The sequence below is a fragment of the Botryllus schlosseri genome, chromosome 7 (genome assembly GCF_051294905.1).
Source record: "Botryllus schlosseri isolate E-star chromosome 7, Bs_hap1, whole genome shotgun sequence".
Taxonomy (NCBI): domain Eukaryota; kingdom Metazoa; phylum Chordata; class Ascidiacea; order Stolidobranchia; family Styelidae; genus Botryllus; species Botryllus schlosseri.
The window spans coordinates 10,462,937-10,481,467 of record NC_137242.1 but is presented as its reverse complement, the minus strand read 5'-3'; the positions used below and the strand labels follow the sequence as shown (position 1 = coordinate 10,481,467).

The 18,531-nt window shown below is 37.4% G+C and overlaps 3 protein-coding genes across 3 annotated transcripts in view; 1 reads left to right on the top strand and 2 right to left on the bottom strand.

The window, feature by feature from the left end:
* The window catches only part of LOC145442513 (GATOR2 complex protein WDR59-like), a 458,341-nt gene that overhangs the window by 332,939 nt on the left and 106,871 nt on the right, over positions 1-18,531 (top strand). The window lies entirely within an intron of this gene.
* On the bottom strand, positions 656-8,486 carry LOC145442548 (protein unc-93 homolog A-like). Its single transcript, XM_080320492.1, has 8 exons — positions 7,875-8,486; positions 6,489-6,638; positions 6,246-6,427; positions 5,411-5,803; positions 2,519-2,692; positions 1,960-2,194; positions 1,730-1,897; positions 656-791 (listed from the first exon to the last, which is right to left on the bottom strand). Exons 1-8 carry the CDS (start codon positions 8,032-8,034, stop codon positions 739-741), a joined length of 1,515 nt encoding a protein of 504 aa, XP_080176618.1. The 5' UTR covers positions 8,035-8,486; the 3' UTR covers positions 656-738.
* On the bottom strand, positions 16,211-18,518 carry LOC145442555 (kelch-like protein 20). The gene has a single exon (XM_080320498.1). It carries the CDS (start codon positions 17,885-17,887, stop codon positions 16,760-16,762), a length of 1,128 nt encoding a protein of 375 aa, XP_080176624.1. The 5' UTR covers positions 17,888-18,518; the 3' UTR covers positions 16,211-16,759.

Below are 18,531 nucleotides of genomic sequence, written 5' to 3'. Positions count from 1 at the left end.
TACTTTTGATGACGAATTTTAAAGCAACAGGAAAATGCAGCAGAGCCAATAAGTGGTAATTATGGTGATTGTGGGACAACACTGTCTTTTAGATATGACGAGATCAGTCATAAAATGCAACAAATCATAACATATCATGCAATTTTCTCAGTTGTCTGATACAATGTGGCAAATGTCACATGAAAAAAATTCAATATCAGTATCAAACATAGTACTGTAATTACTAATTAACATTCCAAAGATGATGAAATGGAAACTTGACGCCTTACCTAGCCCACCTTCCACATTAATGCCGGATTGTAAATTATATATTGATCCATACGCAGCCCAGCAGCAAAAAGCTCCAATGTTGTAACCGATGAAGGACTGTCTGATATTTTTCAGATAATTTGTTTATTGAAAATGTTCAAACTAGTCATTATAAAAATAATCTAAATCAATTGCAACTATAAATTAGTGGCGAGATAAAACTTTCAAAATCACAAGTCGAGGATTAAATTTGTTGCATATGGGTAGTGATACGAATGATATAACCAAACAACGCAGCTATCAGCAGATAGATTTCACTTCAACGATACCGCCAATAAGAGACATTTCTGACTCCTTTGAATATGTACATCAGGCAACTTGGTAACAATGGAGTGTTTGAAAAGAGGAGGCATTAGTGTCGTTGTCGGTCCATCATGCTAACTAGAAAATAGACTAATATTGTTTCAGGGTTCATATGAGACATTTAAATTAATCGTCAGCTCCTTCACTCTTTCGCTTGCGATGACGAACATCTGCAATCACTGAAATATATAAGGAACATATATTCAACTCGGCAATTATTATGTGCAATCGGCATAAATTGAAGAGATCTTGAGACGGACATCGTAATCATGCAACCATTTTGACAACTGTGGTATATATAACGCGATGAAATTGCGGGGATCATATTGTCTTTCTGTTGGCTGGTTTGTATGGTAATTTTTTACAACAACTTCCATGGCGTTTACGTTTTAAACTTGAAGAACTTTATGGGTGTTTCTTGACCGATTTGACTTCGCACTCTAGTGTAAAACCCAGTCGAAAGGCGCTGTGTGCTCATAACTATAATGACGAGATTTCCCATGTCATTTCTAAGGGCAAATCAATTTCCATTTGAAGACTTCAGAATCAATGCTTCTTCAATCGGATAATCCTAATCTTTGTATCACTAATATATCTGTCATTATTTTGAACTTTAGCTTGTCATATTCTGAACGTATCACTCCTGAATGCATGAAGGGTTAAACAACCTTGTGGTATTGCTGCCATCGCTACTTTTCAGAATCTCTCGACTTTGTCTTCTTCGGTCTTGCTCGACAACATTGGTTTTTGTTTCAAAATGACATCTTTTTTGCTACATTCTAATCGTTAATTCTTGAAAGAGGTAATAATATATAATCATAATCATATAATGGCAATGAAAGTTGTTGTGAAAGCTATATTTAGGATCTGTACCACAAATCAGAGCTCAAATATTTCATTTTTATCAACCAAAGCAACCAGTCAATTCAATTTACAAGATGGCTGGTATGTTGATTAACCTCTAGTGGCCGGTACCCTTGCTACAACCCTCAGCCCTAATCGTTGCTTTGCGAATTCTCGAGTTGGCAAAATCAAATATAAAAGTCAAAACAGTGTTAAACCATCCATTTTAAACGAGATATACTACACGGTAGCAGAAAAAGAGCAGATAACATACCCAAAAAGCCTGTTCCTGTGATGATGATGCCAAGATTGAGAAAAATTCTTTGCCAAACACACATCATGCGACTTAGCATCATTCCAGTAGAGAAACCAAGATTGACAATCATGTTCCACACTACACTGACAATTTCTTTATTCTCCGGAAATAGGTCGATGTGTGTCACTATAAAGAAATACAATATACACAAACACAAAAAGCATAAGCCACAATAACAGGTTGCAAACCGTTAACAATGGTCTGTAAAATTCCGTCAGTGACTCCAAACAAGCAGAAAATGCTGATGATCGAGAAAAGAATGCTTGAAGAAGGAAACCATAACAGGCAGAATATGTAATTTCCGCATTCCAGGCACAGTGTCATCATAAAGAGCCCGATGCGACCGATCTTTCTGCCGAGCTTTCCGACAAACCATGAAAATAACGAATCGAACGCTCCAAAAAATGCCATACACACACCAACCTGAAAGAGTGATTAAAGAGTCGATTAGGCAATATTTCTGTTAGTGGAGACTAGTTTGACTCTGCCCTCAACGCATGATTTAGTAAGTTTCACCGCACTTGTACAAGGCAACCAGTTACAAGGACTTCTATATTTCTGGAATATGTAAGCTAAGTGGATTGCCTACATTTCATATTTACATTCAAAGTTTGGCACTGCCCCAAAATCGAACTCGAATGATGTAATACAGATTTACCTATACATCGACCCGAGCAGAATCGATGACTACTTTGACCAACTATGCTTAGACACCATAAACAATCCAGTTTTATTCCATCCACTCACCCATTGTACACCGACAACACATGACACGTAAGACCTGGTGATTTCGGCGAATACAAAACTCATTGCCATTCCATTATAAAAGGTTACTGGTACAAGTAACAGCAACTGTAACTGCATAATATGATGATAGGCTCCTTTTGCAGTAGACAGAACCAGTGACCGTATCGTAGGATTCTAAAAATGGGTGTATCATATATATATAATTATATATGCATAATTTACTGTATATATATTGCACAGATGCTGCGAACAGATATCGGTTGAGGAAACATGGAACAATCTCAAAGCTTTACCATGAAAGGTCATAAACGGCCATACCACATTATGTGAAGCATAAACATGGCCAGGATATGGTAGAAAGAAAATGGCAATCTTATACAAAAGTTTGATTTTCCCAAAATGAAAAAAATGGACATAAGCTATTCTGATTCCACTGCGGAGATAAACGCTATGCAGTATTAATGTTGAGCATTTGTATAGATGACGTGATACCACATGAATTCTCATGAATAATGACATTTGCTTTCATAGCGACTTATATTTTTATCAAAATAACTTTGTCATTAACATAATATTCATTCTCTTTTGAAACAAATACATCTTTATAATTAATTACCACTTTACACACACACACACACACACACACACGCACACACACACACACACACACGCACACACACACAGGCAGAGGAAGTAAAGAAGCCAGGCTCAATCAACAATGTTATATTCCATTAAATGCTTCAAATTCAAAATGGAGCATAAATAGAGCGGAAATCTGGACCGATGTTTTCAGCTATTATCATACCTGATATCAAGATAAGTAATACCCCATCCTCATAAAATGATAACTAGCGCATGTAGTTCTACAAAAAAAAACGTAAATGTACAAAGATACAAGGAGACCTATGCTGAATTACATACATGAACTAAGAAAAATAATCCAAATCATGTCTAACATTGATACTGCGCAGGGTCCAAAATACATTTTACTAAAATTTGGCCCGCTTCAGAAAGCTCACAACTATTCCAAGGAAGCATTTGATTGAACATCAGATTGATGCAGATCCGCAACACAGTTACGCAACACAGCAATATCACTTCAAATATTCTGATCAATTGCAGTGACGCATAATGTTCGTAGACTGCTTTACAGCAGGCTATTCATACTAAAGTGCTTTCAATGCCATTTCAGTTCTGTTATTTGTTCTACAAACTGATTCGTTACCATGGTCAACGTCCTTTCCCTTTAATATATTTCCCAGGAAAACAGATTTTACCTACAACTGTTGTAGAAAAAGCAATAGTAGTATAAAACAATTCACTAGACCAGTGGTTCTCAACTGGGGGTCCGTGAAGCATTTTCAGGGGGTCCGCGAAGCCTCTAAATTTAAAAAATAGTTGATAACCTCATTTTTATTTTTTTAAATTAGGAAAATCACGAAGCAGTTTAGCTTCATTACTAGTAGAACTCACATAAACATAATCACCGTCTGAGATGAAATATCCTACTATGCAGACTAATTTTAGTTGCTAAATTGCCAATGACCTACTGAGACAAATATTTTGCTGTATAGAAATGACCAGGCTTGACGTTATATGTTCAATAAAAAAACTAATTTGTCAATTTTGGTACCATATTTGTTGCGATCATACCCCAATGTGTCGTCGGAAGCGATACGCGCCATTAATACATTCGCCACCACCTCTGTTAGTGGAAACGGGTTTTCAACACTAGTTTATTTCAAATCGAAGGCGCAGATTTTCAAGACACGGCACGTATTACAAAACATTTAGCTTTAGAATTCGCCTTGTATTAATAAAAGTATTCTCAATTTCTACATAATTAAAAGGCTATGATGTTATTTTCCAGAATGGTCAATAGTTGTACGATAAATGAGCTAAATTTAAAGTGAACCTTCGGGGCAGTTGCAGAATTCGCTTTGAAATAATAAAAGTCAGCCTAATTTTTACATAAATAGTATGATGTTATTTTCAAGAAAAGTCATTTTGTGACTGTTTATCACTAGCCTACAGTTATTATTTGCACAAGACAGATAACGATTGCACAATAATTGAGCTAATTTTGAACTAAAACTTCGGGGGGTCCGCGGGGGTCCGTGACGGTCCAAAAGGGGTCCGCGAAGACAAAAAGGTCGAGAACCACTGCACTAGACACTGCACTGCACTAGACACTACTGCGGCGGTGTCATTTAATTCGGAAGAAGTGAAGTTTTTCAGGAGTACTGTTAATGCAGTAAGAATAATCAAGTATCGCATGACCTCTTCTTACAGTAATTGTTGATTAGGAGTTGTCTTCTTAGTTTGGTCGGTTTGCTGTTAGTTACGTTGTGCTATGTGGGGTCATTAGTTTTTCACTTGTGTTTTTTCACCCTAACCACAGGCAACCTCTATTTTAAAACCTACTCTGAATGTAATATGCTTTATATTTCTGTGTTTTGAACATACCTTTATTTGAATATAATAACAACCTTCTGCAACAGAGCTTCATTTTGCAAGATAAGTTGTGGAATTTGAGTTCAATTTGAAAAGTCGACTTTATATTTCTCCTTGAGTTGGAGCAGTTATAGATGACATGCACTGAATTGAATCAGGCCCTATTCCGAAAGGTATCTGCTGATAGCCGGCATCAAGCACACTCGCAAATGTTCATCAGTCCTGATGGAAATGTACATCAATGAAAGCCATTGATCACATGAACTACCGCTAGACATATTGAGCATCAGTGATGCGGACAATGCCCTTGGATTCTGAGAAAAAGAATGGGCAATTTAACACTCACTTGGTCACATATTTGAGTACGGTAAATATCCATTACCGTAGTACAAGTTTCACTATTACCCGCCAAAATACTTGTCGGCCAGTTAAGCTCACCGTCCTCCCATCAGAGTCGTCTGATTGCAAAACCTTGGATTGATCGGCATTTAATGGCATCATCTCCTGCTGATAATACTTTGTTTTCCTCTTGAAAGTTTCATCGTTCGGTACAACGATAGCATGAATGATAACTCCCATAATCTCCAAAAGCAGAACGGATCCAAGGAGAACATAGAGCGGTATTTGACTGGCAGGTTTATATTGCTGGATGGTATTTTCTATAACGTTCTCATTTTGACAATCGTTAATCCCACAATGTTGATATCTGTCTTCATTTGACACACAGCTCGAATTTCCGGATATCGAGCAGTTTAGCAAACTTTGATTCGATTCTAAAGCACTCTGGTCAAATCCGTAAAGAACAGAATATGAAAGCATGTTTCCAAACACCTGCAGGACAAAATACTGTATTTGAACCGAAGCTATCTGTATCATTCATTTTACATGCATCTCAATCTCTAGTTGGTAGTGACGTTTTCCACGGAATTGGGACTTGAAGATATGTTATGATAACTAGGAATAGCAAATAGTCAGCACAGCAACGATGGATGCTAACAACCATGAAGAATAGTATATGGCAGGAATAAGCACGGCTGTAGATTTAGTTTTGAAAACGAAAGATTTGAAGATGGATTTGCATCCCTTTTCAATTTCCCTGCATCCTTTGAATAAATCAGCGATTGAACTCAAATTTGAATCATTTTATACAAGCAAACTCAAGAGACTGCACTTGATTCGATTTCTTATTAACAATATCAACTTGACAAGCTTCGAATCAAGTCACAAGCATGACTCTGAGCACCTATCGAAATAATTGAAACAACCACCTGACCTGACAGCATTGAAATCCAGTGAAAAAATATCCCGAAAAGCGAATCGTCCAATAATCTTTTGACTTGTCGCTGAGAGTAGAATATAGGTTTGCATATAGCACATTCAGCACCGACATGGCAGGAAATCCAGTGCATTGCAACAGCAACATTAAAATACATGCAGGCAATAAAGTATAGTATCCTGAATATAGAAATACATTAGCAGGCGACATGTGTAAGTAACAAGGTGATATTATACTTACTTGGATAAAGATTTGCAAGGATGAATAAAAACATGGAGCAATCTGACAAAATCAAACATGCCTTTGCTCCAATTTTTTTCAGTAATACAGGCGACATGAGCAAGCTGGCAATTGTCGAGACCAGATAACCAATCGCGAGAGTGTTTGTACCTGTAAATGTTATCAGCATAGCTAAGTCCGTATTATTTATTAAATTGAATAGGACTATCATCAATATGTGTCGACAACAAGACACTAGATAAGAGGTTCTCAACCAGTGGTCCGCGTAGCATTCTGTTTGTAGACGTTTTTTCGGGTCCGTGGAAAAAATAAAATGTTGGAATAGTAAGGTAAAACAGGTTTAATCCGAAAAGTTGTCGGTCTCCACAAATTAATGATCAGTCGTTTCAAATTTTGTTCTTCTGTTTCAATATAAAGAGATTGAAACCTCGCCACGGAATCCATTTTCTCCCGTGATATAGCCTACCTACATATAGCCACTATTCCAGAATAACTTTATGATGAGCTGCTGGATTGAAATGACTAGGTTAAGTAAACTGTATTGTATTGAGTATATCGAAGGTAAAACTTACACAAAAAGCATAAGTACCTCTCGAGTAAAGTGTTACATGTTTTGGAACAAACACGGTTATAATGTCATGTGTGTCAAATCATATGGCGTGCCATGAAAAATTATCTGTCCATACTCGGTAATAGCATTCTCGGTGATAGTATGTAACCGAATTTGTGGTGACTACTGGTTAGGAGGCAAGTCCCTTCGAACCTAATTTAATGCATGAAAATTGTGAGATTCAATATCCATTATTATCATGCTTATTGCTAACTCACAAATAGGATTACTAAAGCTAAAAAGATGATATCAGACCTTCTCTGCATTAGAGGTGTCACAGGACCCATTGCTGTGTTGAAGGTTATAGCAAATACACCAATTTACAAGAGGTGGAAAATTACTTAGGCATTCCTGCTCCCTATTTTCTATGGCAATTTTCCGCACATTAGCTCCTTATAAAACGACCAAATCAGATGAAAATCATCTACTTACTCAACCGACTGTGCCGTGTGCACATTTTTGGTAAATACCTATCAATCCATCTCAATTCTATTGTAGTGGGATCTTACATATAATTTTTCGCACATGTTGGTCAAGATAAACAGCCAGAAGTTAATAAAACTTGCTGTCAAGGTGGTGAGTTAGTTGTTAGCACTTGATACTGTTGTTTCCACATCACAATGATTAAAATGTCAGACAAAATTTGGATGCCATTTGACTAGTTTTCATCAATTATTTTATTGTGACACAATATACCTACACTATTCTTTCGACAGACCAGTAGGTCACAATGATATATTGAGCACCTGAGATTGATATTTCTACGCCGCACTTACCAAGTCCATCTTCCACATTCAGACTTGATTGGAGATTGAATATAGAGGCATACGCAGACCAACAGCAAAATGTGGCAAACACATTCCAACCAAACGATCGAGCAATTTTTCTTCTTTCCTGTTCTTTGTCAAAATCATGGCTTAGCACAGATTCTGCCATGCAGACAGTAAATCTATGAGGTTGATGATATTCAAACTGAACATACAAACGGCTTTGGTCAATGTGTATTTGACTGTATCTAAAGAAACACCGATGTAGGATCGCACAAACTCATTTTGTCAAATCAAAACAAAAGAGATGTAACCCATCATTACCATGAGATAACATTAGGGTATTGTAAATAAGGTAATAGTATCCAACAATAAATTTATGAACATATTTCACAAATCTTTATATGTAATAATTGAATCATCGCCAAAATCAACCCGAGTTGGCTCATGTGACCAAATTTCTTTTCGACTTATGATTTGCTCTCAACTAACGATTGATGCATCAGTATTGACAAGGGATGAAGACATGAAACATAATGCAGTAGCAGTTATTGGATGAAGTCAAAAAATGTATCATCAATAATAATTACATAAAATTTCACTCTTTAGAGTCGCATGCCATATTTAACACTAGAACGACCAAATGGCTTTTTTGACACATTTTCATTTTTGAAGAGCTTACATTAGTCAAATCCTGCAGTGTTTATGTAGGCCACCTTACCTATGATTTTCATTACTCGTCTAGTACAAATAAAAAAGTTATACACAGAACTACTTAAGGAATCGCAGTTTCATATTCTTGACACTGGTTATGTATCTGCCAAACGCAGAAAAGTCGTTTGTAATAACAGAACTTTAATTTCGACTTAGTCTAGCTGTGTTAGCAACAACATCCCTTATAATAGAAGGAAGTGTATCTTCCTCTTTCCGAGTCATCAAGTCTCTGTAATATTATATTTCTGAAGCTCAACGTGTTACAGGACATGACAATTGAAGCGTACCACTTGACCAAGCCGACATAGGTATTTGTCCTAGTAATATACTAGGGTTGTACTCAAGGGGTCTTCAACAATGACTTTTTTTTCTCAAATCATACTGGCTACTTGATAAAATTGTTAGCTTCCTAATTGAAGCCTACACACCAAATTTGGTTCAATTCCAACCCGTAGCCGCATTGCTACAGGAGAAGAAAGTTTCTATTTATTATATAAAACTAAATTAGAGAAAATTTGAAAATTTTTTGTTCACCCCTGAAAGTGTTAGGTTGTCTATAGAAACGATATTCACCAAATTTGGTTCAATTCCAACCAGTGGAAGCGGAGTTATTGCCGTGGAAAAATTGGAATTATGAATCAAATAGTATTTACGGTGAGATGGATCTTCTCGGGATGGGGATGGATCTAGTAAATTGAATGCATATAAGGGATGAGTGCATTATGTTTGGTCAGACCCTGTCGAGGATCAGGTTTATGGAAGTCATGAACTTTCTATTGGCATAAAGAGTAAAATAAGTAGTGAACTCGATAAAGATAATTTTGTTTTCATTTATTATGTGGTCAGAATGCCAGAAAATAATTGGGGCAAAACGTCAGATGGTGGATGCTGCTGCTACCAAGTGTTGGTACAACGGCGTCTCATATTTAGGCAAGGATAAGACGGGACACCTCTTCTATACATTTGCCAAGCATAGTAATGTGGAGAGTCTGATGTAATCCGTCTTGAAACAATGTTACGTGAATGTGCAATACGCAAGGTGAAGAAAAATAAGTCCCAGCTGGCACTATTGTCAAAAGTTGCTTGAAGCTATCCTTGCCATATAGGAAAAAAAGCAGCTTCATGTAGCCACACTTTTCAAAACTATAATCTCGTCAATAAGCGTAACGGCGAGATGCCAGTGTAGAGATGGAAGTTGTACACATATATATTGAGCCCACTTCAACCGGAGGTAACTGTTTCCTTCAGAAACACCAAGGGAATAGTATTGACCAGGTTGTAAGGCAGTATTGATCTTGTACTTGCCAAAAGGCCGATACTATTAGTCGTAAGATTGCATTATGCAAATCTTAGCTGATGAGCTTTGCGACTTCAGAAAGAACCAAGAATGGTGATGTGGTTAAAGTGGATCTGCAACCTACTTCAAATTTTTAAAGAATGTGCTCAAATACCAAATGCGCACCAGAACAACACAGATATGTTACACCAAAAAAACGGCGATCTGTTATAAGCGTCGCACTAAAGTGTGTCTAAAATGTTGCTGTGAGCGCAATAAACAAGAACTGTCTTGAAGAAGTTTGCAAAGAAGGAAACTTCCATTTATCCAATCCTGATCTACAAAAATCTCTTTTGGAAGTCAATTCATCCATCAAAGATCTGAAATTAGAGCTGGACGAAATAAAAAGAAGTCAGAACTTTATTACCGATAAATTTGATGAATTCGAAAAGCGAATTGAAATCAACTCAATAACATTGAAAGATAACAAAAAGCTCATCAAAGATCACGAAGAAATGATACAAAGTCAATCTGCAGTAATTGAAAAACTAACCAATAAAATGGAAGAAATGGATCGTCAATGCAGAATGGATATACTGGAATTTCATGGGATTGCAGCAACTCAAAAAGAGGATACTAACTCCTTGATCAATGAAGTCGTATCCAAATTGAATATTACCTTGAGCGAATCCGACACTTCGTACTCACATCGAAAATTTCGTGCTGATGAGACTTCATCCAAGCCTCCACCAATAATAGTCAAGTTTTCCTCCAGAAAAATCCGAAACAATGTTTATTCAAGCCGCCATAACCTAAAAAATTCGACCGACACACCAAGGATTCCTGACATGGACAAAGTCTTCATTATTGAAAACCTGACTGAAAAGAACCGCCAACTCTTCTTCGATGCCAGGAAATTGAAAAGGGATCATGGCTACTCATACCTCTGGACAAAGTTTGGAAGAGTTCTGGTGAGAAAGAATGATGATGCATCGATTCTTCAAGTATGCAATGAAAGTGACTTACAGAAGATCAAGTGACTTCAGTACAGATGTCCATTTTATCAAGAAATAACTCTCAAAGATGTCCTCTACATCATCACGACATGATACGGTAATTGCTACTCCTCATGATAATCAAATGTTAGACATTTCCAAATTTAACTTCAGCAATGTATTTGAGTGTTACTCCTCCGACATTGATGACATTGCACATAAACTGGATGACATAGGGCACCGTGAAAAAGTTACTCTAATGCACCTCAATCTTAGATCTCTAGCTAGTCATATTGATGACCTTAGCGACATGATTTATAGCCTGCATAATGCACCATCTATTATAGGAATATCCGAAACTAAGTTACCCAATACAGATGCTCCTGATCTTAATCTTGATGGTTTCGATTTCTATCATTCACCATCCCCCACAAATGCTGGTGGTGTCGGCCTCTACATAAAATCGACTTATCCAGTTTCGCTGACAGATACTTATGACCTAGATGTTCATGGTGTAGAGCAAATATGGGCCAAAATAGCTCATCCTATCGGCAATTCGCCCTCTTTCATAGTTGGTGTTATCTATAGACATCCAAGTCACTCCTTCTCAGATTTCTCTGCGGAATTGAGCCGCACATTGTCATTACTAAATTCTCAAATGAAAACTTTTTTCATCCTCGGAGACTTGAATATCAACTTACTATCTACTACAACGGGAACTCTTGACCATTTGAATATTTTGAACTCTCACGGTACGGCTCCTCTTATCACTTTACCGACTCGAGTAACTCATCACTCTGCAACACTACTTGATCACATATACACCAACCTAACTGCGTGCCCTATTCATCCTTTGGTTATCCGGAATGATCTTACAGACCATTATCCAGTTTTGGCCGATGTTGTTACCAAATCTCCACCATTTAAAAGTAGTTATGTTTATTAAAGACTACCTACAATGGAGTCCAAGACTTCATTATTAGTTGAATCATTCGACTATTTTCCTGGTAATGATCTACAGCCGCTCACCAAAGAAAATCTTGATGCTCAGTTTGAGAGCTTTCTATCTCAGATCACTGACCTAATCAACAAACACATTCCTATCCAGCGCCTTACACGTAGACAACGCAAGTTACATCTCAAACCCTGGATCACTCCAGGTATTCTGCGCTCCATTAAGAAAAGGAATAAACTTCATCGTATATGGATCACAAATGGTATTGAATTAGACCGAATCAAGTATAAAACATATGCAAATAAATTAGACCAGATCAAATTCAAGGCAAAAAAATCATACTTTCACAAATATTTCAATCAACATAGCTCAAATCAAAAACAGATGTGGCGTGGGATAAAGAATCTCATCAATCCTTGCTCACATAAATCAACCAAACCATCCCAAATTATCGATGAAAATGGGCTGGTGATATCTGATCCTGCATCTATAGCATGCACTTTCAACAAATATTTTACATCAATTGGTCCAAATCTTGCTTTGAAGTGTAAAAATTCGCACAACAGATGCATCTTGCCTCCATTCCAGAGCAATGCTAACAGCATGTTCATGGTGCCTGCCAATGAACCAGAAATACATGATATAATTAGAAATATGAAGGGTGGGAAGGCAGAGGGTTACGATAAGTTACCAGTTGAGCTGCTCAAAGTAATAACACCAGCTATTACACCATACATCTGTCACTTCTTCAATCAGTGTGTAGAAAATGGAATTTTCCCTAACTCACTTAAAATTGCAAGGGTGGTTCCAGTTTATAAAAAAGGGGACAAAAGTGATATGTCTAACTATAGGCCTATATCCATCTTATCTTGCATGGCTATAGTGTTTGAGAAGCTCATCCATACACGTCTATATAAGTACTTTGAACCTCTACTGTACCCTAACCAATTTGGCTTTCGTACCAACTGCAATACTAACCAAGCAGTACTCAACCTTCTTCTTCAATATTATTCAACAATATCTAAAAATGAAATTGGCTGTAGTATTTTTCTGGACCTTCAAAAAGCTTTTGACACAGTAAACCACAGCTTTTTACTCGATAAACTATTTCGATATGGGGTGAGAGGCTCTCAGCACAATCTAATAAAATCTTATCTATCAAACCGCATGCAATATGTTGATGATCTATCTTCTGTCAAGTCTGCTTCATCGTTAGTTACCTGTGGCATCCCACAAGGATCGGTCCTTGGACCGTTACTGTTCAATATATACTTGAACGACTTGATCGCATGCTCTCCTTTTCACACGACACTTTTTGCGGATGACACATGCTTGTATGTCTCGGCTTCCTCTCTTCCAATCTTGCAAGAATTAGTTCACACTCAAATGCATCGAATAAGTTCCTGGATGAATGCGAACAAGCTACTCATAAATCCGTCTAAAACACAAATTCTAATCATTAACCAAAAGCCTAGTCCCGTTACATTCTTCTCTCCATTTTTGAATCTGAATAATACAAATGTGAACCCCATCTCCTGTGTGAAGTACCTTGGAATTCACATTGACGATAACTTATCATGGAAATCCCATATCGATAAAATTACTACGAAACTTTCCAGGGTTGTAGGGATTTTTTCTCGTCTAAGACACAGTCTCTCAAGACCTGTGCTTAGAAATTTATATTTCTCACTCTTTCATAGTCAGCTCAATTATGGCATAGTCTTCTGGGGACTTAGCTGCAAAACGTACTATTCGAAAATCGAAGTACTTCAAAATTTGGCAATTAAATACATCAGTGGTATGAAAGAACGGGAACGACTCTCCCCCAAATATAAATCCCTGAACATTTTGAAAGTAAAGGACCTTTGCACTCTGGAGGTTGCTAAATTGATGTATAAGTATGATCGAGGTGATCTCCCAAGTTTGTTTAGTGATATGTTCACGCCATCTAGTGTCGTACATACACACCGTACTCGGTCTTCGACTTCAAAAAAATTATTTGTATCTCGTGTGACGAATAGTAAGTGCCGCAGATCAATCATATATCATGGACCAAAAATATGGAATGACATTCCTTTAGCCATGAGGGAAATGTCTTTTTCAGCCTATTGTCGCGAATTTAAATCTCATTTACTCTTGTCATATTGAAGTTAGTTAGATTTGCATTGTAATTGCCGTATATTGGATTAGATAATCTTATGTTGCCAAATTGTTTCTTTTTCATAATTTGAACTGACAACTCCGTACATTTATCCATCTTCTATTTATTTTTTGTTTTCATTGCATTTCATTCTTTAGTTTACTTCTTTATTATTGTTGCCTGTTACTCTGTTGTTGATCCAACTTACCACTGTTCTACCTGTTTTTAATTTATTCTTGACGCGAGACTCTATTAAAAGACGATTTTTGTACTCCATCGCTGCAGCTGACTAGATGGTCCCTAAGGAACCGTATCGCTGCAACATGTATTTTGTTTTTGAATGTAATTTTTTGCTCAATAAAAACTGTCTCTCTCTCTTCTGATGCCGTTTGTTGATCTTTGTGCCGATTTTTAGCTCCCTTGAATGCATTTAATCGAAAAAAATTCAACATGCATCAAAAAAGCCACTTGGTAGTTCTAGGTAATTTGAAGTTCCGGTAGTTCTAGTGTTAACATTTCAGGATAACAAAAAGCAGTTGTCATTCCAGATTCCCAAATTTCGCCTGCAAGGATTGCTTTCTTCTCATTCCACGCTTTATTCCCAGCATCAAACACCATGATATAACACTCGTTGTCTTCCATATACACTAGGGTTGTCCAAAATTTGGAAAATCTTAAAAATACCCCGTGATTGTGTCTCATTCCATAGATTATTGATAAAAAATAACAATGAGCCCAAAAGAAGCTCACGGGAAAGCCGTTAAGATTTCAGCCAAAGCGTTTTAAAGTAGCTGCCCAAGAATGGGCGTGCCACTGACCATAGAACGGCGAGAAGACTAGTAATCAAATAACCACGGCTCCTGATTGGCTAATTGGCTATGCTTCAATGATCACCACAGCAACAACTTGCTGATTATGTGCTCAAGGAGTCTGCTACCGGTAGGGATTCTGAAATCGCGTTGTTGGTAGGTTGGCAGATGATGATTTAAGATTAATTCAGGACATGTTAAGGTACGAAATACATGATGAACAATCAACAGCTGCTTCACAAAAACTTCTACAGCATGACTGCTTTATTGTGAAGGAAACGGCTGTAGCCTACATGCCCTGTTTTCATCGAGGGAAAGCAAAGACGCTTATGCAAGTAGTGAACGAATTCCCCGTTTCAGAAGGGATCCATCATCAGTGAATACAAATATAAAGCTTCACCATGACACTATACTTTGTGTGAGCTTATTGGACTCAGGTTGTAGTATATAGTTGATATTGTGAGTGCTCTAGGGATTGACTGAATCAGCCGGTTGTGCTTGGCAGTTATACTTCAGCAAATTGAATTCACATGTAAGTGTTGTCAAAGTCCTTAATGATGCTGCAGAAAAGAGGTGTAAAGTAAGCACAATGCTGGATATCATGTCCAAACTATGCTGGATACTATGCAGTATAGTCTGTGATTATCTTTACACCTATTTTCTGCGGGATCAAGAGGGACTTTGACATACCACATTGGGCATAGCCTGTGCGAGTGTGCGTTATCATTAGGGACTTCGGCAACACTTACAAGTGAATTCAATTTACTGTAAGCATCTGATGAGTGCCAAGCATAACCCGCTGATTCAGCCGATTCCAATATCATTCAAAACGTCACCTATATATTACAGCTTGAGCCTAATAAGATCACACAAATTACGGTATCGTGTCATTGTTAAGCTTTATATTTGTGTTCACTGATGATGGATCCTTTCCAAACGGGGAATTCGTTTACCGCTTGCATAAGCGCCTTTGCTTTCCCTCGGTGAAAACACGGCATGTAGGCTACAGCCGTTTCCTTCCAATAAAGCAGTCATGCTGTAGAAGTTTTTGTGAAGCAGCTGTTGATTGTTCATCATGTATTTCGTACCTTAACATGTCCTGAATTAATCTTAAATCATCATCTGCGTACCTACCAACAACGCGATTTCAGAATCCCCACCGGTAGCAGACTCCTTGAGCACATAATCAGCAAGTTGTTGCTGTGGTGATCATTGAAGCATAGCCAATTAGCCAATCAGGAGCCGTGGTTATTTGATTACTAGTCTTCTCGCCGTTCTGTGGTCAGTGGCACGCCCATTCTTGGGCAGCTACTTTAAAACGCTTTGGCTGAAATCTTAACGGCTTTCCCGTGAGCTTCTTTTGGGCTCATTGTTATTTTTTATCAATAATCTATGGAATGAGACACAATCACGGGGTATTTTTAAGATTTTCCAAATTTTGGACAACCCTAATATACACACCAAAGATGTCATTGTCAACCTTGAAAAGGTTAAGAGATACGGGAGGGATCATGCATGTGATGATGGTCCATATATTGGTCTTGATATCATACAAGTCAATATCATGTCCTTGGGGGCCTCCACCCACGTACAGGGTGGAATGGAGAACAACCGCAGATGCATAGGTCATTTCAAAATTCATAGGACAAACTGTCATCCATTTAATAGAAGGTGACCTTTTCATCACATTGCTCACAGCCTTTCCACCATTGTCTCTACCTCCAATGACAAAAAGAAAGTCTTCATATTGTATCAGTTTCGACAGTTGACATATATTTTCTTCTAAATTCAAGTCTTCCCAATTTTCATTTTTCGTTAAATCCCACTTTTCCAAGGAATTGTTTCCCCAAACATAGATATTGCTATGATAAATTGAGCTTTGCAAAAAATGTCCATGTGATCTGCGAGAGCTAGGAAGAGATGTCCAAGAAAGACTTTCATCCTCCAAGTTGAGAGAAAATACTTTCCGATTGCTGAAAATAATATATAAAACACTCTTGAGTGATCAACTGGTGAACGAAAGCGACTTCATTGGGTCACAATATTTGATAACCGATTTCAATTTCCCATCTGATGGGGAATATGACATTACTTCTCTTGCAGTTTCGTTGAAAATAATTAATGAGTTGTGAGACAAAGTTTTTGCTTCACTTAGAATAACCCGTGGATCAAAGTTTCTGACTTTTCTGTCTCCGACAACAGCTGAGAAGAGATGTCTGACAAGTTTGACACAGGTGTGGCATATTGGTTCCTTTTCCATTAAATACTCGCAATATCCGGGGTCAAGTTTAGGTGCCCTAACATGCTGAAGCAAGCCCGTCAAGTTTGCCTCGCGGTTGGAGCGATCAGCATTCACCCATTGAAGCACACATGCTAATTTATCATCCTCAGATACAGACAGATCATCTGATGATATCATTGATGATATGAAACTCAGTTCTGCCGTATTGATATCCTCAACTCTTGACAAGGAGACAATATTGACAACAGCAAACGAATCACATGAGTTGAGCAAGTATTTCAAGGAAAATTTCAGAGCAATGTCTCTCACAAGAAAGAAGTTTTCAACGTCTAAAATTCCCTGCAGAAAATATTCAATTTTTTCGCAGGTCTTTATCAACTGCATTGCAGTGACACAGGTTAAAATATACTCGCACTGCAGAATCGATACCGATAGTTTTCCGCTAGAAATGAAGTCGATGCACTTTTTAACAGCATCATATTTGACATCTTTCATTGCAACTAGGCCTTGCTGTTTCTCCAATGTATCGTGAGAAAACATGGCATTGAAATAATCTGATGCTGCACAAATGACATTCTTGTGTGCGTGGATATGTTTGCTTTCAACAGTTATGGTGACATCACAGTATTTTCTTTCTTCTCTCATCAAATCAAATTTTGTCATTAGGGCTTTAAAATGGCCGGCTTCATACATGTTCAATGTGTATTCTTCATGTCGAGACATGTTCAAACAGTTATTTTGAAAAATGATGTTTATACTTGAATATGACCTGAAAATGTACAAATCATTATATATTAGTAAATTGTTCGGGAGCAGTACCAGAATAGTATAAACATTAACAATAACAAGCGAATATGTGTCATGATGAATATGTCCAGTGATTCCCAACATACGCAGACCAACAGCAAAATGTTACAAACACATTCCAACAAAATGATTAAGAAGTTTTTCTTCTTTTCTTCTTTCCAGTGCTTTGTCAAAATCATGGCTTAGCACAGATTCCGCCATGCAAACAGTAAATCTATGACGTTGATGATATTTAAACTGGACGTTCAAAGGATTTTTGGCAATATGCATTTCACTGTATTCAAAGCAACACCAATGTATGATTGCATAAATTAATTTTGTAAATTCAAAATAATACAGATGTACCCAACCATTACCACCAGACAACGTTCGGCTATTGCGAATAAGGCAATAGCACAGTGGTTCTCAGCCGGGGGTCTGCGAAGCATTTTTAGGGGGTCCGTGAAACCTCTAAATTTGTAAAATGATTGATAAATCTATTAAGCAATTTTTTTAAAGGGAATGTATGTGACAGTTTCGCCTCATAATTTCTAAAAGTTCAGGACTCCCATCATTAGAATGGCCGTCAGAGATGAAATATCCTACCGTACAAACTCATTCTAATTGATAACTGGCCAATAGCTTACTGATACAAACATTTTTATGTTTAAAGACGTTTTGTTTGTGGTTCATGGAAAAATGAGAAGTTAGAGATAGTAAGGTCAAATGGTGACTTAAAAATGTTTGCA